The sequence below is a fragment of the Leopardus geoffroyi genome, chromosome D1 (genome assembly GCF_018350155.1).
Source record: "Leopardus geoffroyi isolate Oge1 chromosome D1, O.geoffroyi_Oge1_pat1.0, whole genome shotgun sequence".
NCBI lineage: Eukaryota > Metazoa > Chordata > Mammalia > Carnivora > Felidae > Leopardus > Leopardus geoffroyi.
In genome coordinates, this window is record NC_059329.1 from 102,072,162 (window position 1) to 102,097,354 (window position 25,193).

General features: G+C 35.4%; 2 protein-coding genes across 2 annotated transcripts; both read left to right on the forward strand.

Annotated features, from left to right (window-relative positions):
* Positions 1 to 6,661: 6,661 nt before the first annotated feature.
* Positions 6,662 to 7,610, forward strand: LOC123602703 (olfactory receptor 5G3-like). Its single transcript, XM_045487171.1, is given in 2 exon segments — positions 6,662 to 7,578; positions 7,580 to 7,610. Coding segments are annotated over 2 exon segments (948 nt in total).
* Positions 7,611 to 23,245: 15,635 nt separating this feature from the next.
* LOC123602704 (olfactory receptor 5G3-like) lies at positions 23,246 to 24,444 on the forward strand. The gene has a single exon (XM_045487172.1). The coding sequence runs from the start codon at positions 23,246 to 23,248 to the stop codon at positions 24,194 to 24,196; it is 951 nt and encodes a 316-aa protein (XP_045343128.1). The 3' UTR covers positions 24,197 to 24,444.
* Positions 24,445 to 25,193: the final 749 nt, after the last annotated feature.

Genomic DNA, 25,193 nt, shown 5'->3' on the forward strand with positions numbered 1-25,193 from the left:
CTGAGCATCTTTCCATTTGTCTATTGGCCATTTTGTTGTCTCCTTTGAAAAAATGTCTCTTTAGTTGTTCTGCCCATTTAAATTTCTATTTATTTATTTATTTATTTATTTATTTACATTAAGTTTTTATTTTAATTCTAGTGTAGTTAACATACAGTGTTATATTAGTTTTAGGCGAACAATATAGCGACTCAATTCCTTGTATCCCTCAGTGCTCATCAAGATAAGTGTACTCCTAATTCCTTTGACCTATTTCAACCATTATCCCATCCACCTCCCTGCCAGTAATCATCCATTTGTTTTCTATAATTAAGAGTCTGGTTTTTTTTTTTGTTTTGTCTCTCTATCTTTTTCTGTGTTCACTTGTTTTGTTTCCTAAATTACACATCATGTGGTATTTGTCATTTCTTTGGCTGGCTTATTTTGCTTAATATTATACTCTCAAGATGCATCCATACTATTGCAAACGGCAAGATTTCATTTTTTAATTGCCAAATAATATTCCATTGTGTATATATATATATATATATATATATATATATATATATATAATACATCTTTATCCATTCATCTATCAATGAACACTCGGGCTACATCCATAGGTTGGTTAACAATATTAATTCTTCTGATCCATGAACATGAAATTCTTTCCATTTGTGTTTTCTTTGATTTCTTTCAGCAGTCTTGTATTTTTCATTGCCAGATCTTTGATTTCCTTAGTTAATTTTATTCCTAAGTATTTGATTGTCTTTGATGCTATTGTGGATAGGATATTTTATTTCTTTTTCAGATGTTTCATCATTAGTGTAAAAGAATGCAACTGATTCCTGTATGTTGCTTTTGTAACCTTTACTTTACTGAATTGTTGATTAGTTATTACAATTTTTCAGTGGATTTTTTGGGGATTTTCTATATATAAAAGCATTTAATCAGCAGTGACAATTTTAGTTCTTCCTTTCCAAAGGAAGGCCAAAATGGTTGCTGTCTGTGTTCTTCTCTAGGATTTTGATGGTTTCTTATCTCACAGTTAGGTCTTTCACCCATTTTGAATTTAGTTTTGTGTATGATGCAAGAAAGTTGTCCAGTTTGACTCTTCTGCATGTCGCCATCCAGTTTTCCCAACACCATTTGCTGAGAACATTGTCTTTTTTCCATTGGATATTCTGTCCTGTTTGTCTAAGATGAGTTGACCATACACTTATGAGTCCACTTCTGGGTTTTCTATTTTGTTCCATTGATCTATATGTCTATTTTTCTAGCAGTACCATACTGTCTTGATGACTATAGCTTTAAATCCAGAATTGTGATGCCTCCAGTTTTGTTTCTCTTTCTTTTATAGGATTTCTTTGGCTATTTGGGGTCTTTTGTGGTTCCATAGAAATTTTAGGGTTGTTTGTTCTAGCTTTGCAAAAACTGGTGGTATTTTGATAGTGATTGCATTAAATGTGTAGATTGCTCTGAGTAGTATTGTCGTTTTAACAACATTTGTTCTTCCAATCCATGAGTATGAAATGGTTTTCCGTTTCTTTGTGTCATCTTCAATTTGTTTTTTAACTCTTCTATAGTTTTCAAAGAATACATCTTTTACCCCTTTTTTAGCTTTATTCTAAATCCTTCAAATCCATGGAGGTTATAGAACATCCTACTAAGGAGTAAATGGGTTAACCACAAAATTAAAGAAGAAATAAAAACTACATATGAGGAAGTGAAAATGAAAACACAATTGGTCCAAAGCCTTTGGGATGTACTAAAGGCAGTCCAAAGAGGAAAGGATATTGCAATTCAGCATATCTCAAGAGGCAAGAAAGGTCCCAAATACACAACCTAAACTTACACCTAAAGGAACTATAAAAGAAACAGCAAATAAAGCCTTAATCAAGCAGAATAAAGGAAATAATAAAGATTAGAACAGAAATAAATGATAAAGAAACAAAAAAAAAATCAGTAGAACATATCAACAAAACCAAGAGCTGGTCCTTTGAAAGAATAAACAAAATTGATAAACCCTTAACCAGACTTATCAAAAGACCCAAATAGATAAAATCACAAATGAAAGAGGAGAGATCACAGCCAATACCACAAAATACAAACAATTATAATACAACACTATAAAAAATTATATGCTAACAAACTGTAAAATCTGGAAGAAAGGGACAAATCCCTTGACACCCACAAACTGCAAAAGCTGAAATAGGAAGAAATAGAAAATTTGAATAGACCCATAACCAGTGAAGAAATTGAATCAGTAATCAAAAATCTCCCAACAAACAAAAGTCCATGGCTTCCCAGGGGAATTCTACCAGACATTTAACGAAGAGTTAATACTTATCCTTCTCAAACTTTTTCAAAAAATACAAATGGAAGGAAAGCTTCCAAACTCATTCTGCCTCATCAAGCATTACCTTGATTCCAAAGCCAGACAAAGACCCCACTAACAAGGAGAATCACAGGCCAATATCCCTGGTGAAACTGGATGTAAATATTCTCAACAAGAAACTAGCAGATCAAATTCAAGAGTAAATTAAAGCAATTATTCACCGTGATCAATTGGGATTTATTCCAGGGCTGCAGGGCTGGCTCATTATTTACAAATCAATCAATGTGATACATCACACTGATAAAAGAAAAGACAAGAACCATATGATCCTGTCAATAGACGCAGAAAAAGCATTAGACAAAACACAGCATCCATTCTTGATAAAATCCCTCAACAAAGTGGAACATATCTCAACATCATATAGGCCATATATCAAAAACCCATTGCTAATATCACCCTCAATGGGGAAAAACTGAGACCCCTTCCCCTACAGTCAGGAACAAGGCAAGGATGTCCACTCTCACCATTACAATTTAACATAGTACTGGAAATATTAGCCTCAGCAATCAGACAATCCAAAGAAATAAAAGGCTTCCAAATCAACAAGGAGGAAGTCAAACTTTCATTGTTTGCAGTTGACGTGATACACTATGTAGAAAACCCAAAAGAAATAGGACATCTATTTTCTTCAAAGATACCAATTATTTGTATGTTAGACCTTCTTTTATTCCTTGGTAATCATCTTTTCTATAACCACTTTGAAGTTGTAGCTTATTTTAAAATGTTATCTTTTTAATCTTCTCAAACATCTTCCATGATTGTTTTATGGAACATCTGGATTACTTTTTTGTTTTGTTTCATGTGCTTACAGTTTTCATGTAATTTCTTTCCTGGGCTTAGCCAGCATATTTCCATTACCTGATATAATTTTATTACTTTTTCGACACGGGTATTTTTAATCTTAAAAATCTATTGAAGGATTTTGTATAATGTTTTTCTTTTAATAAAATGATTTTTTCCTTTTATTTTCCTTTCCCATTTTAGATTAATCAAATGTCATTAAAATCTGTTTTTGTTTTTTCTTATTATTTTTAATTGGTTCTAAGAAGACGTTCCCTGACATTGTTAATCAAACAAATATAACATAATTGTAAAGGCTAAATGTATACCACAGTAAGTTATAAATTTTGGAGAGAGGAACTTATTTTCCAGTATTGAACAAATACTTACAAAATGCCAATTATTGACAGCCTTCTGAGATAGATAGTTAAAAATGAACTACCGACAAAACGTTATAGGCATTGAATAGAAGGAAATATCAACTCTTCTTTCAACAATAAGGTCCCAGAGAAGGTGGTGATGGTGGTGATGGTGGTGATGGTTTAATCTGTGTCATCAGACTCTACTTGCTTCTCTCTTGTGTGAACCTTCTATCCCAAACAACTTCCTTGCTTCTGCTCCTGCTTCTGTGGATCTCTTCCTTCTGTAGCATTCTCTAGAATACCTTTACTTTTTAACTTCAGTTTATCTAAATTTTATTTATCATTCCAACATAATTCCTTCCTTATTTTCTTCTCTATTCCAGTTTTATGGTCATCTTTCATTATTTTGGAGTCCAGTGACTGTGTTTTATTTTTTCTAGAGTGAAGCAAAAGCTTCCTTGAACAGCTGTGTATTTTTTTAATGTCTAGGTTTCTGTCCCCAACTATGCTATAAATCCCTAATAATGATACATAACATTAATGAGTACTGATTCTGTGCCAGACACTCATTAAGGACTTTAAATGTATTACTTCATGAAATCCTTACAACATCTCTGTGAACTAGACACTCTTGGCTTCTTTATTTTACAGATTAAGAGAATGAGGCACAGAGAGACTTAAAAACTTGCTCAAAGTGACATAAGCAGAAAGACTGTGGAATTAAGATGAATAGCAGGTGATGTGTTTCCAGAATCCAAGTGCAAACTATTTCCTCCAAACTGGTCCTGGTGCTCAACGTATCACTCTCCACTGATAGGAAAAAAAAAGTTCTTTGGGCAAAGGAAGATCTCAAAGGGTTGGGGGAAACCACAATATATTCTTAGGAACCCTCTCTTTAAGAAAAGACATAGTTAGGAAATAATATTTGGTCTAAATGCCACTGAGATTCTTTTAATTTTGTCCCTTCAGGTGTAAACTCTTGAGGTTTTAGTTCTTTGGGGACCTGGCTCTAAGATAATGAAAACTCCCAGAAAAATGTCCTTTATTCTGTGCAGTATGTGTATTAATGTGAAGGTCAAAGAGTATCTCTTTATTCCCAGGTTCTTCAAGATGGGAGATTTGTCTTCACCGAGTATTTACAAACTCATACCTTTTGGGATAAGTTACCACCTTGAAGGAAATTAGTGTCCCATTCTTCTAGAAAATGATGATTGAAGCAATTAAAGGAACTACATGAGGGATATCCTTAAAGAAGTGAGTACACCGCGTTTTGGAAAATGTGACATTTCCAAATTTTGGTGGAGAAACATCAAGTTGAGTTTGAATGTCAGGAAAATAACTTTCCTAGCACAGACTCTCTAAAGAGAGCAGACTGAGATTTTATTCACATTCTCAGGAAACTAAACAACTGGTTTGTGTGAGTTTTTTTTGTTTTAAACTGAATTTCTTGTTCAGTTTTGTATAATACAGAGATTCTGAAATGTCCACAAGGATTTCCAAAATCACAGAATGTAGGTATTAAAGGGCATAGAGATCATCCTCCTTGTATTATATAAGACTCGAAATGACTTATATTCAAATAAATGAAAAGAAAGAAGGAAGGAAAGAAAGAAAGGAATAAAGAATGAAGGAAAGAAAGAGAAAGAAAGAAAGAAAACGAAAGAAAGAAAGAAAGAAAGAAACAAAGAAAGAAAGAAAGAAAGAAAGGAAGGAAGGGAGAAGGAGAAAGAAAAAAGAAAGAAAGAAAGAAAGAAAGAAAGAAAGAAAGAAAGAAAGAAAGAAAAAAAGAAAGAAAGAAAGAAGAGAAAGAGAGAAGAAGGGAAGAAAGAAAAAAGCAAAGGGTGGTTGGACCAAAACTAGAAACAGCCTCTCTAAACTACCCCTACATCCACATACCTATATTAGTATATTTGGGCTACCATAACTGAAAACGTTTATGCCGTACCTGATGCTCCTAAGTTAAGCCTAGAATTGTCTTTGTGACTACTGAAAGCTTACTTTATATCACATTGAGGAAATATGATAATGGTAAAAGAAGCAAATTTAATACAGTCACTATATCGTATACCAGGCTTCACACATAATTATTGTATAATATGAGTAGCATATTGCTTTATTTATTTAAAGATTAATTGAAGTGAGAATAAGAATAAGTAATAATAAATGTTACTTAAAGTCAGATCTTTTTCATATAAATTATCCTACATAGTGATTGTCTCCTCAGAAGCCATTTGATATTATCTTCCTGAACTAATAAGACAAAAAGTCGTGTTTTCTTCACTGTGCTCCCTGCATAAGTTATTCTGCATTTGATATTTTTGTATCTTATTACTGTAATTGATATTTCCTAACAAATTTCAGAATAAGTACGTTAAAAAGTAGTTTACATAATGTATAGGGAATCACATAAAATAATAATTTCTTACTTTGGTGCAACACACTTAATTTTCTATACACTTATAATGATGACATTTCCACTTTGCTGTCCAACATTTGCTAGGTCATCTGTTTTCAAAGGCAAGATCTCTCCATTTCTCCCCTGACATCATATTACTTTACATGAGTAACTGCTTTGCTAATTGTGTACATTATCCTTCCATAGGCCATTATCAGTGCAAGTAGAGAAAAGACTGATAAGCCCATCTATGAATTGTGTCTTAACAATATTAGAATGACACTGATCCTTCAATAAGAACAGGAACTCCCTTGCTTAGTCTTTCCCAGATGTCTAATGTCTGCATATCACATTGGTGAGATTTTATAGTCCTCCCAGTAAGGGTATTCCTAAGTAAGTTTTATTATCCCATAACACAGTAAGATGAAATGTGGAGGGTAATTCTCATTTCAAACACAATTTTAGAACTTGAGGAAGGTTTTGACAATATAGTTGGACTCTTCTTTTTATCAGAGAGTAGTGAATCGAAAGAGATTGAGGGTGAATTGTCCAAGTTTACAGAGAATCTTTGCACAACTCTCATACTTAGTACACGAAAATATTGTCTTTCAGTTCAACAATATTTCAGTAATTGTCTAATATAGATCTGTTTAGCATAATGTTATTGCCTTAAAATATATTTGTAACTGTTGGTTATTTTTTGATAAAAATTATTTTTCTTTCTTTATAACAGGTTAAAACTGACCAATGGAAGATAAGAATCAGACAAAAATGACTGAATTTCTTTTCTTGGGTCTCACAGACATTCTCCAAGAGCAGATTGTCCTCTTTGTCACGCTCTTCATTGTCTATCTTGTCACCCTGGGGGGTAACATAGGGATGATCATTCTCATATGGACTGATCTCAGATTCCACACTCCTATGTACTTTTTTCTCAGCCACTTGTCCTTTGTAGATATTTGTTCCTCTTCTTCCATTGCCCCCAAGATGCTGTGTGATATCTTTGCAGAGAAAAAAGGTATCTCTTTCATGGGTTGTGCTACACAGATGTGGTTCTTTGGTCTTTTTGTGGCAACTGAATGTTTCCTCCTGGCTTCCATGGCATATGACCGGTATATGGCCATCTGTAGGCCCTTGTTGTATACACTCATTATGTCCCAGAGGGTCTGTGTGCAGCTGGTAGTAGGGCCTTATGCCATGGCTCTTCTAAGCACAATGACCCATACAATTCTCACTTTTCGCTTACCCTTCTGTGGTACAAATATCGTCAATCACTTCTTCTGTGACATTTCACCACTGCTTTCCTTAGCATGTGCAGACACCTTGATCAATAAATTAGTGCTGTTCATCTTGGCTGGAGCAATTGGTGTGGTCAGTGGCCTGATCATCATGGTCTCCTATGTTTGCATCCTAGCGGCCATCTTGAAGATGCAGACTGTTGATGGGAGAAGGAAAGCTTTCTCCACCTGCTCTTCTCACCTGGCAGTTGTCTCCATCCTGTATGGGACTCTTTTCTTTATCTATGTTCAGCCTGGCTCAAGTCCCTCCCTGGATATCAATAAAGTGATTTCTCTGTTTTATACCATGGTGACCCCCATGTTGAACCCCCTCATCTACAGCCTGAGGAACAAGGAGGTAAAAAATGCACTCAGGAGGAAGTTTAAGGAAAAATTCTCTAATGGTTTTGGCAAAATAGAACCCTGCCGTGTTGTACCATAGATGTTGGTGCAGGCTGTGTAGGAGAAAGATCACTGAAGTGGAAATCAGAAGCTGCATGTGAGTTCATGCACTACCAGGTCATAGATGATTTGAAAAATGGACTAGTACTTAAATATTTTTCTGCCCCATCTTGTTGTCTGTAACATGATGAGATTTTCCAAAAAATATAGAGATGGATCAAGAACATTAATGTGAAAATATACTGGTAGAAAACTTAGGTAATATTTGTACAATCATGGATGTTTAAATACTGTTAATCCAGACAAGGAAACCAAAGTTATAATAGAAAGTTCAGAGCATGAAAAACAATATTAAAAGGGAAATAATAAAATAAGAGAAAATATTTGTGTACATGTGCCAGACATTGGGATAATACCCCCAATATTCAAAAAGCATTCTATAATTCACAATAAAAAAGAAAAACAATAGCTAATTGAGTGAACAAGTGAACCAGCAATTCACAAAATGTGAATGCAAATTGCCAAAAATGTATGGGAAACATGCTGAACATCATTACTGGTCAAATAAATGAAATGAAATTAAAATGTCAGTGCAGTGCCTTTCAATGTAGGAGAAATATTGATAGTTTTCAATGATGGTGAAATTTCTATTTGGCCATGTAACACTCTCATTTCCTGCTGATAGTATGAATACTACAATTCCACAAAGAAACTTGTAGTGTCCATATAAAATAATAACTCTGTCTGGTATTTGAACCATAAATCCCTCCGTTAGAAATGTAGATGACAAATATAAGTAACAAGATAAATATTACATATATTTCCACATTATATATGGAAAATAAGAATAAAAGACATAACTTGAATATGCAACTCTAGAAGAAACACACTTTTTCTTTTTTTCTGTGAAATGTACAGGAAATTGATAGACCGGATTCCATAATCATGGACTGACCTGGAGAGAACTATTGTATGCAGTCATTATTAGGTGGGGGAAAAAAAACAAGTTGAAGATCAACATGCAGTTATGAAAATTAAGAAAAAATGCAAAATGTATGTAATGAATAAAATGTGCATGTGCATGCAGGTGTAAAAGCATGGAACGTTTAAAGGATGCACAGCAAGCTGTTGACATTGATTACTTCGACGAGAGTTGCATTGGAGATAGGAAAGGAGAGGTTCTATTCAAACACATTTTAATTGCAGCCTAATCTCCCTTGAGTCTTACTTGGGATCCATTTGGCTGGACCATTTTCATCTTCTGATATATTGCTGCTTTGCCCATCTCACTTTATTTATTGGATGATCTGATGGGACCCAGGACATTAGGGCAGTCCCGGATACATAATTATTTTGTGTCTCTTGTGCTAAAATTTCTTTTTTATTAGGGCCCACAAACAGACCACGAGCTCTTTCTCAAAAGCCATAACATTCTTGTTGCCAATGACATTGAATGGCTTCAAGAACTACATGATTCTCCCACTGAGGCTTGTGATAAGCTCCACGTTGCTTCTTACCCCATGAATATAACTTTGATCATAAAGTCTGTTGTACTGTACCCGGACCTGCTGCAAAGCCTTTTCCTGATCTGCATCCCACGTTTCTTCTGTTAAGTGTTTATTTGTTTTCTGTGAGAGAGACAGACAGACAGACGACAGAGTGAGAGCCGGAGAGGGGCGGAGAAAGAGGGAGACATAGAATCCGAATCAGGCTCCAGGCTCTGAGCTAGCAGCACAGAGCTCAAAGCAGGGCTCGAACTCATGAGCTGCGAGATCCTGATCTGAGCAGAAGTCGGATACTTAACCCACTGAGCCATCCAGGTGCCCCTGCATCCCACTTTTCTAAGTCAGATATAATTCTTGTTTTTGTTTCTCTGTAGGTGATGTGTCTTTTTGACTCTGCCTGCTTTCAAGATTTTTTCTCTATTTTCGATTTTCTGTACCTCGAAAATTGTATGCTAGGCATAGTGTTTGCTAGTATTTATTCTGGTTGGTGTCCTCTGAACTCCCTGGATCAGTGGTTTGGTGTCTAACTTTAATTTGGGGGAAATGGTCATTGTTTCAAATATTTCTTCCTTTCCTTTCTCTCTTTCTTCTTCTGATAGTCCCATCATATATATGTTAGACCTTACTTAGCTATTTGGCTCTGTCCTCTCTCTCTCTCTCTCTCTCTCTCTCTCTCTCTCTCTCTCTCTCTCTTTTGTCTTTATTCTCTTTCCTTTTTTAGTTTTTGAGGTTTTCATTTCTATATCCTCAGGCTCTTTGATTCTTTTCTCAGCTGCATCCAGTCCAATGAGCCCAACAAAGGCATTCTTCATTTTGGTTACAGTGTTTTTAATCGCCAGCAATTTAATCACAGCTGATTTAAATTCCTGGTCTGATAATTCCTACATCTCTACCACGTCTGATTCTGGATCTGGCTCTGTCTCTTCATACCATGTTTTTGCCTTTTTGTATCTTTCTTGTTATTTTTTTCTTGCTAGCCAGCTGGTGTACATAAGCCTTTAGCAATGTAGTGGTAAGGTGTGGAGGGATGGGAGCATTCTGTAGTCATCCAATTAGGTCAGGCTTTTGGTGTAGTTGTACCTCTGGACTGTGAACTTCAACAGTGTTTCTCAGTGTTTTTTTCTCCCCCGTAAATTGGGACAGGATAACTAGAGTGGACCAGAGTGGGTTATTTCCTTCCTCTACGTGGAAGGCTACAGGAGACTGAAGTTGGCCATTTCTCTTCACCCTGATCAGGATCTGATGGCACCCCAGCAGGGTACTGTCTGGTTGACTAGTTTCTCCTGAGGGCAGCCTTTGTTAAGAAGTACAGAGCTCTCTGATGGATTTGAGAATGGTTCCTCCTCTCCCCTGATGGAAACAAAAGGAGATTTTTCTCTTACATTTACTATGGGGATGTGGTCAAGACTCTGAAGGTAAATCTCACTCCCTTGCTCAGTTCAGGTTTTCCTTTCAAGGAACTGGTTCTCACGGCAGTTTCCTCTTGTGGGTAAACTGTGACTCTCTGCTTTCACCTGTGTGTCTCTCCAATCTTGGGACAGTGGCTTGCCCTGTGTCCTCCCCTCTCTTACAGACCCAAGAAGAGTTCTTGATTCATCTGTATTTTTAACTTTTTACTTATTAGGACAGAGTGGTGACTTCTAAGATCCTTGCCTGCAGAACTAGAAACCCACAGTCCCTTCATGGGTTTTGCAATAATGTTCTCTCTGCCTGAGATACTCATCTTCCAAAATATGCCTGAAGCACTCCACACCTTTCTGCCTTGACCAAAGATCATTTTCTCAATGGTGTTTACTCTAACTTATTTAACACTGAATTTGTTACCATCTCTACCCAACCAAGAAATTTAGATTCTCTTTACTCTGGTCTAACCTTCTCTGTTATCCATAAAATTTATCACCTTCCAACTTGTAACACATGTAAGTTTATTTTTTTAATTTATTGTTTATTATCTTCTCTCATTAAAATGTAAGCTTCATGTGCACTTGTTAATTTATTAAACTGGTACATCTCAACCACTATTTGGACCTATTGTATGTTTGATATTTATTCAATGGTCAGATGGTGTGGCTTTATGAGAAAAAAAGTCTGACTTATGTGATAGGTGGGTAATCTCACCATTGTTTGGTCATTACACATTCTTTTTTTTTTATGTTTACTTATTTTGAGACAGAATGAGAGCATGGGAAGGGGAGAGAGAGAGAGGGAGACAGGATTTGAAGTAGGCTCTGCACTGTCAGGGAAGGATGAGAGGATCAGACTCACGAAGTATGAGATCATGACCTGAGCCGAAGTTGGACGCTTAAAGGACTGAGCCACCCAGGTACCAGACTCATTATACAATCTTATGCTATTGTTTTGTTGGCTATCAGGTGCCAATAGTCTCTTGATGTTTCAGAGTCTAATACAGATGAGTATTTGTACCTATCTTCAGATGATGGGAAAGTCTTAGAACAATTTAATTTCATTCAACCCACTGTTGATTTGAATGTTTATTGTTTTCATTTAATCAGTTTTCTATGAAGGACATTATGTTTAGTTTCTAGTAGTTAATGTCTCTATAGTTATTCACATCTGAATTTTTCCATTGAAATACATACCTCTCTTCATCCCTGAGATTCCATAAGTAATGTAATATTCCTTCTGACTAATGAAATGATTAGTATTATCTCTAGTTCAGTCTACACGTGAAAACTTTTCTTAGATTTTCCTTGTTTGAATACACCTTTATTTCACCTCCATAGTTTCACCTGGTGTAGAGTTCTCAGGTGCTACTTTTTTCAGCACTTTAAAGTTAGTCTATCTTCTTCCATTTTTTTATTTGTGTTAATAAGTCAGATATCGGTCTCATTGCTCCTTCAAAATAATTTTTCCTTTTTCGTACTGAGTGAATTTTAGATTTTCTTTTTCTTTAGTTTTTGTACTTTGAATATGATGTTCTGAGGTGTGTTTTTCTTTATAGGTATATGAAATTTAATATTGTGGGTTTTTTAAAGAATTTTCCAGGTGCTCTGATTTCTAACTACATATGGATTAGAACTTGTATGAAATTTAGTCTGTAAAGCCCTGTTCTGGGGCATCACCTAACATCAATATTTTCAAGGAATAAAATACGGTAGATTTCATTAATGATCAGAAATGTTTTAATGGGGTTTTGACCGCTGAGAGTATGTGGCTTGTATAAAAGTGTACCTGAAAGTGGTGTCTGGGACCCAACCCACAACTGAGAACCTTCCCCCGTCATTCTGAATAAACCTAAAACAAGATATTTCCAAGTTGTGTGTAGTTAGTTTTTTGTTACATATTTGATTTTTTCACATTTAGCTCCAGTCACCCAAAACAACCTATACCAACTTTCAGGGATAGTTTCTGAATTGTGAGCTTCTGTCTCTTAGAAGCCGGTGCTTCCTACTCAGTAGAACTCTGTTTTGCTTTTCAAAGATGATCCCAAGATGACAGAATATTTTTGTCTTCAGAAGCCTTCCTTGAGGGAAAAATCCACTGTGAGGTGATAGTGGCTCAAACTCTAACATCCATGTCATGTAATTTCTTCTCTATTGTTGTAGAGTCATGAGGTTAAGGGTTCTTCATAGATCAGGTGTCAATGTATTCAAATATGCACTTCATATTGTGCCAAATGAGAGTCAGAAAATGACAAGGAATTATTTTATCTGTTAAAAGACCCTGGTTAATCAGGACAAATATAAACAATGATACTTCGCTAATTCTACATTGGAAATGCTTGATTTTTCTTGCCTAAGGTCAGAAGTTTAAACATCTTGGTAGAAATTGGAAGCAGTTATGAGGGGCAAATAAAGGATGTTACCAAAGAGGTAAGTTTCCTGAATTTGTATAGGCCAAATCCATGGAATGATATTAATTATGATTTTATGGCCAAAATGTTTTTTTTAATTCTCCATTATGAAGCTTCTTTCAAATATTTTTGTGCATGCTTCTTGCTAAACATAAAATTTACATGATTCTTAAACCTGAATAGCAGGTCTTTTTGAGTTACCAAAATGTGCATTCCATTTCCCCCATTTTAATGAAAATCTACTGATGTGACATGACTGGTATTCCACTACCAATGGTTTTTTTACATATACTTTTAAAAAATAAATTATTTGTAAACTCTACTTTACTATTTTCCTGCAATTACATGAATCCATTCATGAGCAAATAAAAATATTATTTGCAATGAATCATGCTTTCTTTGGAAGCTTAGATTTGTGTAAGAAATATCATTAAGTGACATTCATCCATAAAGATATGATTTTAAAACCTCTTTCTTGCTAGCTAGGAATTGAAGAGGCCATCTCCTGATGCAGTAAGAGTGCTCAGTGAATAAGTGGCTACATATTTTAAAATACTGTTTCTGGATCAGTTGGAACTACAAATATGACTCAAAGTAAATAGCTGGGAATATTAGGATAAGGTATTATCTTTTATTTATCAAAGTAGCAGAACCAGCTTTATCACTCTACCTCTTGGCTGAATCTCAGGGATTAAATGGTGGATGCAAAAAGGATTAAGCAGCAGTGAATTGAAGCTGGTGGGATAAGATGGGACGTCAACAATCAGAAGCCACTTCAAGCTAGACCACCCCTACCAACACCTGTATTATTCCTGCTGAACTACATGTCCATTTTCTAGAGAAGTAAAGTTATAAGGTATAGAAGTTAAGACATGGTTAAAATAGTAGATTTGCATGTACATTTCAACTTTGAATAACATGGATTTGAACTGCATGGCCCACCTATATGCATAATTTTTGGATAAAAATAGTACAGTACTATAGTTGTATTTTTTCTTGCTTATGATTTTCTTTTTAAATGTTTATTTATTTTTGAGAGAGAGAGAATGAGCGGGGGAAGAGCAGAGAGAGGGAGGGACACAGGGCCTGAAGCAGGCTCTACACTGACAGCAGCAAGCCCAATGCAAAGCTTGAACTCAAACCTCAAGATCATGACCTGAGCCAAAGTCAGACACCCAACCAACTGAACCACCCAGGTGCCCCTTATGACTTTCTTAATAACATTTTCTTCTCTCTAGCTTACTTTATTGTAAGAATACAGGATATAACACATAGAGCATACAGAATATGGGTTAATTGATTATTTATGTAATCAGGAAGCCTTCTGGCCAACCTGGAGGTTATCAGTAGTTAAATTTTGGGAAATTGAAAAGTTACATGCAGACTTTTAATTGTGAGAGAGTCGGCACCCCTAACCCTCACATCACTCAAGGGTCAACTATAATTCATTTGTGAGGTCATGCATCCTGTACAAACTATTTCATATTGTGTTTTCAATTAATAAAAATATGAGTATCATTTCATCTGATTAAATTCTTTACCCAATGTAATTTCCACTGTTTGATGCTTTCACTTACAAAGTATGACTATACATAGTACAATATTTAAATTGCATAACAGAAAATAGAAGTAAATGTAAGCATCCCATCCACAAGATTCAAATGGATTCTGATGAAGAAGTTTCTTTATCAGGAAGTTTTCTCTGCATAGGGGCACCTGAGTGGCACAGTCAGTTAAATGTCTGACTCTTGGTTTCAGCTCAGGTCATGATCTCAGTTTGTGAGTTTGAGCCTTACATCAGGCTCCATACTGACAGTGTGAGGCTGCTTGGGATTCTCTCTCTCTCCCTCTCCCTCTGCCCCTCCTCCGCTCTCTCTCTCAAAATAAACACATTTAAAAAAAATTATTTAAAAAAAAAGAAATTTTCTTCGCATATAAAAGCATGCATATTTGTACATGTGTGTCCTTATACAAATATCATAAATGAAAGCTTAGCTTTTACACATCTCTACTTCCTGCTTGTTTGTTGATTTATTTATTATTGAATAAATTTGATATATAGCATTGTGTAGGGGCATATAATGTGTTACTTTTATATATTTATATGTAATAATGCTACTGCCATTGTAGCAATATTTTTCACATTACAGAATTACAGTACAGTATTTTGTCTGTAGTTATTGTACTCTGCATTAGATCTCTATGGCTTATTACTACTGGCTGCAAGTTTGTACTTTACAACATCAGTCTTATTCTTCCACTCCCCCATCCCATGGTGGCCACCATTTTACTCTCTGTGTTTCACAAGTTTGACTTTTTTGGATTTCACATATTGGTGCTATCATACAGTACTTACCTTTCTCTGTCTGGCTTATCTCAGCATAATTTCTCAAGGTACATCCATGTTGTCACGAATTGCAGGATATCCTCCTTTCTTGTTGCTAAATAATATTCCATTGCATATATGCCCCACATATATCTTGGCTATTGTGATTAATGCTTCAATAAACATGGAAGTGAAGATAGCTCTTCAAAAACACGTTTTAATTTTCTTTGGCTATATACCGAGAAGTGGAATTGCTGGAATGTTATGGTAGATTTATTTTTAATTTGGGTGGGAGGAGTTTTGTTTTCCATAATAGTTGGAATTCCCACCAGTAGTGTATGATTCCTGTTTGTTTGTTTGTTTGTTTGTTCATTTGCTTGTTTGTTTGTTTGTTTTTTGTTCTCTACATGCTCACCGGCACCTGTGGTCTCTTGTCTTCTTGGTCATAGCCATTCTAACAGGTATAAGGTGGATTCTCCTTGTGACTTTCATGTTTATTTTCCTGGTGTTAGTGATGTTGAATGTCTTTCCATATGCCTGCTGGCCAGGACATTGGAGAAATGTCTATTTAGTTGTTTTGCCCATTTTTTATCAGATTGTTGGATTTTTGTTTAGTAGTATGAGTTCCTTATATATTTTAGATATTAACCTGTTCTCCAATATATGGTTTGCAAAAATTTACTCCAATTATCTTTTCATTTTTTAACTGTTTTTTTATGTTTATTTTTGATAGAAAGAGAGAGAGAGAGAGAGAGAGAGAGAGAGAGAGAAAGGGGGGAGGGGCAGAGAGAGACAGAGACACAGAAATCGAAGCAGGCTCCAGGCTTTGAGCTGTCAGCACAGAGCAAAACCTGGGGCTCAAACCCATGAACCACAAGATCATGACCTGGGCTGAAGTTGGACGCTTAACCAACGGAGCCACCCAGGCACCTCATTAACTGTTTCATTTGCTGTGCAGAAGCTTTCGAGTTTGATGTAGTCTCATTTGTTGAGTTTTGATTTTGTTGTTTGTGTTTTTGGCATCATGTCTAAAAATCATTACCAACACCAAAATCAAGGAGTTTCTTCCTATGTTTCCTTTTAGAAGTTCTATGATATCATAACTTATGTTTAAGTCTTTGATTTCTTTTGAGTTTGTGATGTGAGATAAGGGTCTAATGAGATCGTTTTGCATGGGTTTCTCCAGTTTTCCCAGCACTATTTGTTGAAGAGAATGTCTTTCCCCAATTGAGTATTTTTGTCTCCTTGATGGATATTAGATGACTGTATATGCTGGGATTTAACTCTGGCCCCTCTATTCTATTTCATCAGTCTATGTGTCTATTTTTGTGCCAGTACCATATTATTTTTATTATTATATCTTTGAAGTATAGTTTTAACCAGGAAACATAATAACTTTGGCATCCACACAAATTTTTGCTTGTGTCTTCCATTTCTGTGAAGAATGACTTTTATATTTTGATGGGGATTACTTTGAATCTATAGAAGGTTTTGGACAGTATGGAAATTTTAACACTATTAATTCTTCTGATCCATGAACAGGCAATGTGTTTCCCTTTTTGTTTTCTTTAATTTCTTTCAGCAAAGTTTTTTTTATTTTTCATTGTACAGATCTTTCAATTCCTCAGTTTAATTTATTCCTAAGTATTTATTGCTCTTGATGCTACTGTGAATAGGAAAGTTTTCTTTATTTTTCAGATGTTTCGTTATTAGTAAGGATGAAAGGCAAATTATTTCTATATGTTGATTTTATAATCTGCCAATTACTGAAATTGTTAATTAGTTCCAACAGTTTATTGATTGACTCTTTGGGGTTTTCTGTAAATAAAGTCACTTATTCAACAAAGTGTGAGAATTTTAGTATTTCCTTTCCATTTTGGATGCCTTTTATTTCTCTGTCTTGTCTAATTGCTCTAGCTAAAACTTCCAGTGCAATACTAAATAAGGATGGTGAGAGTGGGTATCCTTGTCTTGTTCCTGATCTCAGGGGAAAACCTTTCCATATTTCTACATTGAATGCAATTTTATCTATGGGTTTGTCACATTTGGCCTTTGTTACATTAAGATATGTTCTTTGTACTCCCAATCTATTAAGAGTTTTCATCATGAGAAGATGTTGTCAAATGCTTTTTCTGCGTCTATTGAGATGATCATGTTATTTTATCCTTTGCTACTTTAAGTCAAATATTTTCTAGAATATTATGTCATATCAAAACACATAGCTCTAACTCATTTAAAAACTATTTAACCTCGGGGCGCCTGGGTGGCTCAGTCATTTGGGCGGCCGACTTCAGCTCAGGTCATGATCTCACGGTGCATGAGTTCGAGCCCCACATCGGACCCTGTGCTGACAGCTCAGAGCCTGGAGCCTGTTTCGGATTCTGTGTCTCCCTCTCTCTGACCCTCCCCCATTCATGCTCTGTCTCTCTCTATCTCAAAAATAAATAAACGTTAAAAAAAATAAAAAATAAATAAAAAAATAAAAACTAAGCTCTCCCTTATTGGTAAAAAATTATTTCCAATTTCTTGCTATTTTAACTAATACTGCAACAATAAATAGGCTTTTTCTTAACCTTGCCATTCTATTTTTAAAGATTTCTGTTTTGAATAGTTATTTTAAAAATATTTTTATAGCATGACTTTTTTCATGTTTTGAGACATGTGTAAAGTATGTGCATTTCTTCTAATAATTTGAAAATGATATAATTCATTTATATCACTTCTGATGCTAGTCTTCAGATTATATATATTAAACTTCTATGTCTTGAATTATATAAGATGCTAATATTAGTTAGTTAGTATTAGATTTTTCCTACATTGTATTTCTTATTTTCCTTCCATAGGTTGATTTGGATATATTATTATTCTTAACACTCCCAGTGGCAAATTTTCTATGTCTTAGGATATTCCTACATCTAAAATACTGTATTTATCACATTTAATTTGTATTTAATAACTCTCTACACTGAGGGTAGGAGATTTGTAGGCAACAAAACCCATAAAACTCCATCTTCTTTCATTTCCAGTGTGTTTTGATAATATTACTATCTTATTAGCCATATCGGTATCATTGTTGATTCTATTACAATTGTCATATCACCATTTCCTATAATCCTCACTGTTGCCCAATCTTGGTTCCTTCTCTAATACTATTCACTGTACTGACTGTAGGGTGCAATGAAATTGTGGAGCATTTTGAGAACAGTTTGAATTATTTCCTCTTTAATTAATAAAATAATGAATAAGTCCAGTCACTTTATGGTAATTTTATTGTCTTTTCATTAAGATATATTGTATGCTTTTATTCCACAGATATAGATTTTCTTACATTTTAAAAAGTTTTTTACATATGACATCTATCTTCTTCATAGATACCAATTGTTTGTATGTTAGGTCTTCCTTTCTGCCTTAGTATTTTCTCCCTAAACATTTTGAAGTGGCAACTTATTTTTAAACTTTACTTTTTAAATTTTCTCAAACATCTCCCAGGATTATGTTAGTACTGTCTTTATTGCTTTATGTTTTGTTTCATGTGCTGACAATTCTTTTTTTTTTAAGTTTATTTATTTATTTTGAGAGAGAGAGAGAGAGAGAGAGAGAGAAAGAGAGCATGTGAGCAAGAGGAGGGGCATAAAAAGAAGGAGAGAGAATCCCAAGCAGGATCCACGTTGTCAGAGCAGAATCCTATTCAGGGCTCAATCCAAAGAACTGTGAGATCATGACCTGAGCCAAAACCAAGAGTTGGACACTCAACTGACTGACCCACCCAGGCACCCCAACTGACAGTTCTCATATAATTTTGCTTACTGGTCTCAGCCAGTTTACTTCCCATTATCTAATATAAGTTTGTTATTTCTTTTTTCAACCTTGCTGTTCCATCAGTGGATGTTTTTATTTTAAAAAACCATAATAGGGGCGCCTGGGTGGCGCAGTCGGTTAAGCGTCCGACTTCAGCCAGGTCACGATCTCGCGGTCCGTGAGTTCGAGCCCCGCGTCGGGCTCTGGGCTGATGGCTCAGAGCCTGGAGCCTGTTTCCGATTCTGTGTCTCCCTCTCTCTCTGCCCCTCCCCCGTTCATGCTCTGTCTCTCTCTGTCCCAAAAATAAAAATAAAACGTTGAAAAAAAAAAAATTTAAAAAAAAAAAAAAAAAAACCATAATAAAAGAGTTTTGTTATGATTTTCTCTGTTAATAAAATGCTCTTTGTTATTATTTTCCATATTACTTTTTCCTTTTGAGGGCTGATGAAGTGTTCTTTTCTTTTTATTTAAAATCTGTTTTTGTTGGTTGTTTTTATTGCTTTTAATTTGTTTTGAGAATAACAGATAAACATACCTTTACTTACATTCTTAAAACAAAAGTATATAACATAATCTTAATTGCTAAATATAGACCATTATGAATTATTGATTTTGGAGGTTTATTTTCTACTAATTGAACAAATATTTGTGCAAACTAATTATTGACAACCTTCTGGGGTTAAAAAATGAGCTTCCAATGAAACGTTATAGGGGTTAGAGAGATATCAACTCTTTCCCATGGGATAAACAATAAACTCTCAGATAAGGTGGTGATTGGAATAGTTTAATCTGTATCATCAGACTCTACACTTGCTTCTCTCTTGCATGACCTTTTCATCCCAAACAACTTCCTTGCTTCTGTTCCTGCTTCTGTGGATTTCATTAGCACTGCCTAGAATACTTTTTTTTTTTTAACTTCAGTTTATCTAAATTTTATTTATCTTTCCAGAGCAATTCCTTCCTTGAGCAGTCTCCTGTATTCCAGTTTTATAGTGATCCATCCTTTCTTTGGAGTCCAGTGACTGTGTTTTATTTTTCCTAGAAAGAAGAAAAATCTACCTTGTACTGCTGTGGTTTTTTTTTAATGTCTAGATATTGTGTCCCAGCTATGCTATAAATCCCTAATAATGATACATAACTTTCATGAGCACTGACTGTGTGCTGGATACTCTTTAAAGACTTTAAAAGTATTACTTCATTAGATCTTTCCAAGATATCTGTAAACTAGATACTGTTGTAAAGATTAACAGAACGAGGCACAGAGAGACTTAAAAACTTGCTCGAAGTGACATAAACAGTAGAGCCGTGGAATTGAGATTAACACCAGGTGATGTGTCTCCAGAATATAGGCAATAAACTACTTCCTCCCAGCTGGTTCTGGAAGCTCAGTGAATAACTCCCCACTGATAGAAAAGAGACTCTTTTTGGCAAGAAAGATCCCAAAGTGGGAGAAAAATTCACACTGTTTTCTTAGGAATCTTCTTTGCGAAAAGATGTAGTTAGGAAATAATACTTGGTCTAAACGCCACTGATATTTTTCTTAATTTTGTCCCTTTAGGTGTAAACTCTTGAGGTTTTAGTTCTTTGGGGACCCAAGCTATTGTAAACTCCTGAGAAAATATCCCTTATTCTGTACAGTACGTGTATTAATGTGCAGGTACAGTAACTCTTTACTCCCAGACTCTTCAAGATGGAGACTTGTCTTCTTCACCAAGTATTTAGAAAATCATGTTTCTTGGAAGAAGTTACCACCATAAAGGAAGTTAGTGTTCCATTCTTCTAGAAAATGATCACTTCCTTTGAAGCAGTTAAAGGAGCTACATGCAGGATATCCTTAAAGAAGTGAGTACAGGGACACCTAGATGGCTCAGTCGGTTAAGTGTCTGATTCTTGGTTTTGGCTCAGGTCATGATCTCAGGGTTGTGAGATGGAGCCCAGTGTTGGGCTCCATGCTGACAATGGGGCTTGCTTAAGATTCTCTCCCTCCCTCTCCCTCTGCCCCTCCCCTGCTCATTAGTGCATGCACGCTCTCTCTCTCTCTCTCCCTCTCAAAAAAAAATAACAATAACTGAGTACATTGCATTTTGGACAATGTGAAGTTTTGAAATCTGGTGGAGGAACATCAGGATGAGTTTGAATGTCAGGAAAATAACCTTCCTAGCACAGGCTCTCTAAAGAGAGCAGACTTTGGCATTTTGTTCATATCCTCCTGAGACTAAACAACTGTTTTGTGTGACTTTTTTTTAACTCAATTTCCTGCTTATTTCTTTGTAATATAAAGACATGGCAATGTTCATGAGGATTTCTAAGATCACAGAATGTAGTTATTGAAGGGGCATAGAGATCATTCTTGTTTTGTAAACACTCAAAATAACTTATTCAAAGAAAGAAGGAAAGACAGAGAAAAGAAAAGAAAAAGAAAGAAAGAAAGAAAGAAAGAAAGAAAGAAAGAAAGAAAGAAAAAGAGAAAGGAAGGAAGGAAGGAAGGAAGGAAGGAAGGAAGGAAGGAAGAAAAAGAAAGAAAGAAAGAAAGAAAGAAAGAAAGAAAGAAAGAAAGAAAGAAAGAAAGAAAGAAGGAAAGAAAGAAAAGAATTTAGGAAGGGAGGGAGGGAGGAAGGAAGGAAGGAAGGAAGGAAGGAAGGAAGGATCAAAGTTAAAAGTAGTGTGATTGTGGGATGCCTGAATGGTTCAATTGATTAAGTGTCCAACTTCAGCTCAGGTCATAATCTCACCGTTTGTGAGTTTGAGCCCCACGTCGGCCTCTGTGCTGACAGCTCAGAGCCTGGAGCCTGCTTCAGATTCTGTGTCTCCCTCTCTCTCTGCTCCTCCCCTACTCATTCATTCTCTCTCTCTCTCTCTCTTTCTCTCTCTCAAAAATAAATAAACTTTTAAAAATTTAAAAAAAAAAGTAGTGTGATCGTACCATCCCAAACACCACACACCTATATTATCCATACTTGGATTGCCACAAACGAAAACATTTATGCCCTGTGTAATGCTCCTAAAGCCTATAATTGCCTTTTTGACTGCTGAAAATATATGCCATATGGCATGAAGCAAATAATCATGATAATGATAAAACAATCATAAATTAAATAGATACAGTCACTACTTATATCACGTATGAAGCTCCAAATATAATTATAGTATAATTCCACTGTAGTATATTGCTTTTATTTTAAGAGGACATTAAATGAAGTGATAATACATGTTACTTAGAACCAATTGTTTTTCATATAAATTATCCTACAGAGTGATCTTTCCTAGGCATTTTGAACAGCTTGATTTTTTCTTCCTTTACTAATGAGTCAAAACCTAACATACTCTTGAGGGTATTTGCTGAATAAAGTATTACTCATTTGATATTTTACATACACAATTACAGTTATAGTTATAATGAATAAATTGTAATTGCCTGACAAATTTCCAGAAAAATGTGTCAAAATCAGTTTACGGAATATATGGGAAATCACAAAAAAACAACTCTACATTATTTAGATGCACCAAAGTCTTAATTTTCTACACAATTTCCATGAAAAGCTGCTGTCTCACATTTGCCAGATCACTTGATCTCAAAGGCAAGGCCTCTCTATTTCTTCCATGACACCATATGCCTTTATATGAATCACCTCTTTGTCAATTGTGTATTATCCTTTCCACCTGCCATTACCAGTGAAAGTACAGAGTAGACTGATAAGCCCATCTATGAACTATGTCCTAACAATAATAGAATGGTACTGATCCTTCAATAAGAACAGGAACTCTCCTGCTTAGTCTTTCCCAGATGTCTAATGTCAGGATCTGAATATCACACTGGTGAGATTTGGCAGCATTCCCAGTAAAGGTATTCTAAGAGAGTTTTGTTATCCCATAATCCAGTAAAATGAAATATGGAGACTAATTCCCATTTCAAGTATGATTTTATGACTTGAGGGAGATTTAAACCATACACTTGAACTCTTCTTTTTATGGGAGAGAGTACCAAATCCAAAGAGATCAGGGATGAATTGTCCAAGTTTACACAGTATCTTTGCACAACTCCCAGAACTAGTACGTGGAAATACTGTCTTCCAGGTCAATAATATTTCCATAACTTCCTGTTAGAGACCTGTTTAGGGTAATCTGTCATTAGCTTAAAATATTATTTGTAACTATTGATGATTGATTTTTTAAATGTTTTTGCTTCTTGTAACAGGTTAAAACTGACCAATGGAAAATAAGAATGAGACTGAAGTGACTGAATTTCTTTTCTTGGGTCTCACAGACATTCTCCAAGAGCAGATTGTCCTCTTTGTCATGCTCTTCATTGTCTATCTTGTCACCCTGGGGGGTAACATAGGGATGATCATTCTCATATGGACTGATCTCAGATTCCACACTCCTATGTACTTTTTTCTCAGCCACTTGTCCTTTGTAGATATTTGTTCCTCTTCTTCCATTGCCCCCAAGATGCTGTGTGATATCTTTGCAGAGAAAAAAGGTATCTCTTTCATGGGTTGTGCTACACAGATGTGGTTCTCTGGTTTCTTTGTGGCAACTGAATGTTTCCTCCTGGCTTCCATGGCATATGACCGGTATATGGCCATCTGTAAGCCCTTGTTGTATACACTCATTATGTCCCAGAGGGTCTGTGTGCAGCTGGCAGTAGGGCCTTATGCCATGGCTCTTCTAAGCACAATGACCCATACAATTCTCACTTTTCGCTTACCCTTCTGTGGTACAAATATCATCAATCACTTCTTCTGTGACATTTCACCACTGCTTTCCTTAGCATGTGCAGACGCCTTGATCAATAAATTAGTGCTGTTCATCTTGGCTGGAGCTGTAGTAATGCTCAGTGGCCTGATCATCATGGTCTCCTATGTTTGCATCCTGGCAGCCATCTTGAAGATGCGGACCGCTGATGGGAGAAGGAAAGCTTTCTCCACCTGCTCTTCTCACCTGGCAGTTGTCTCCATCCTGTATGGGACTCTTTTCTTTATCTATGTTCAGCCTGGCTCAAGTCCCTCCCTGGATATCGATAAAGTGATTTCTCTGTTTTATACCGTGGTGATCCCCATGTTGAACCCCCTCATCTACAGCCTGAGGAACAAGGAGGTAAAAAATGCACTCAGGAGGAAGTTTGAAAGGAAAAATTCTCTAATGGTTTTGGCAAAATAGAACCCTGCCGTGTTGTACCATAGATGTTGGTGCAGGCTGTGTAGGAGAAAGATCACTGAAGTGGAAATCAGAAGCTGCATGTGAATTTGTCCACTGCCAGGTCATAAGTGATTTGAAAAATGGACTAGTACTTAAATATTTTTTCTGCCCCATCTTGTTGTCTGTGACATGACAAGAGTTTCAAAACAAAATAGTTAAATATTGAGAATATTAATGTGAAAATATACTGAAAGAAAACTAAGGTAATATTTTACTATCATGGATATTTGAATACTACTTTATCCAGACAAGAAAACCAAAAGTTATAATAAAAATTTCAGAATACCACAAACAATATTAAAAAGTAAACAACAAAATGAGAAAATGTTTGTGACATGTGCCAAATAATGAGATAACATCCCTAATAATGAAAGAACAGTCTAAAATTCAATGGAAACAAAACTAGATAAATGGGGAAAAAATGAACAAGCAATTCACAGAAATGGTGATCCCTACACAGAAATGTATGGAAAAAACGTTCACTATCATCATTGGTCAAGTAAGTGAAATGAAATTAAAATGTCAATGTCAGTGCAGTGCCTTTTAATATAGATGAAATATTATTAGTTTTCAATGACGATGAAGTTCCTGTTTGGCCATGTACATTCTGTATTTTCTGTTTATAGTATGAATTCCCCATTACCCAAAAAATCTGGTAGTTTCCATATAAAATGATCAATTTACACAGCATTTGACCTAGAATTTCTCCTTTATAAATCTGAACAACAGAAATGTAAAGGCCAATGAATAAGATTACATATATATAACTATTATGCATGGAAAAGTAAAATAAAGAAAATAGTCTGTTTTACATCATTATAAGAAAAGTCAACTTGTGTTTGTGTGTGTGTGTGTGTGTGTGTGCAAAATGCACAACAAATGAAAAGATTAGATAAGGTAATTATGGACTGACCTGGAGAGGACAATTGTATGCAGTCACTGTCAGGTGGAAAAAAAC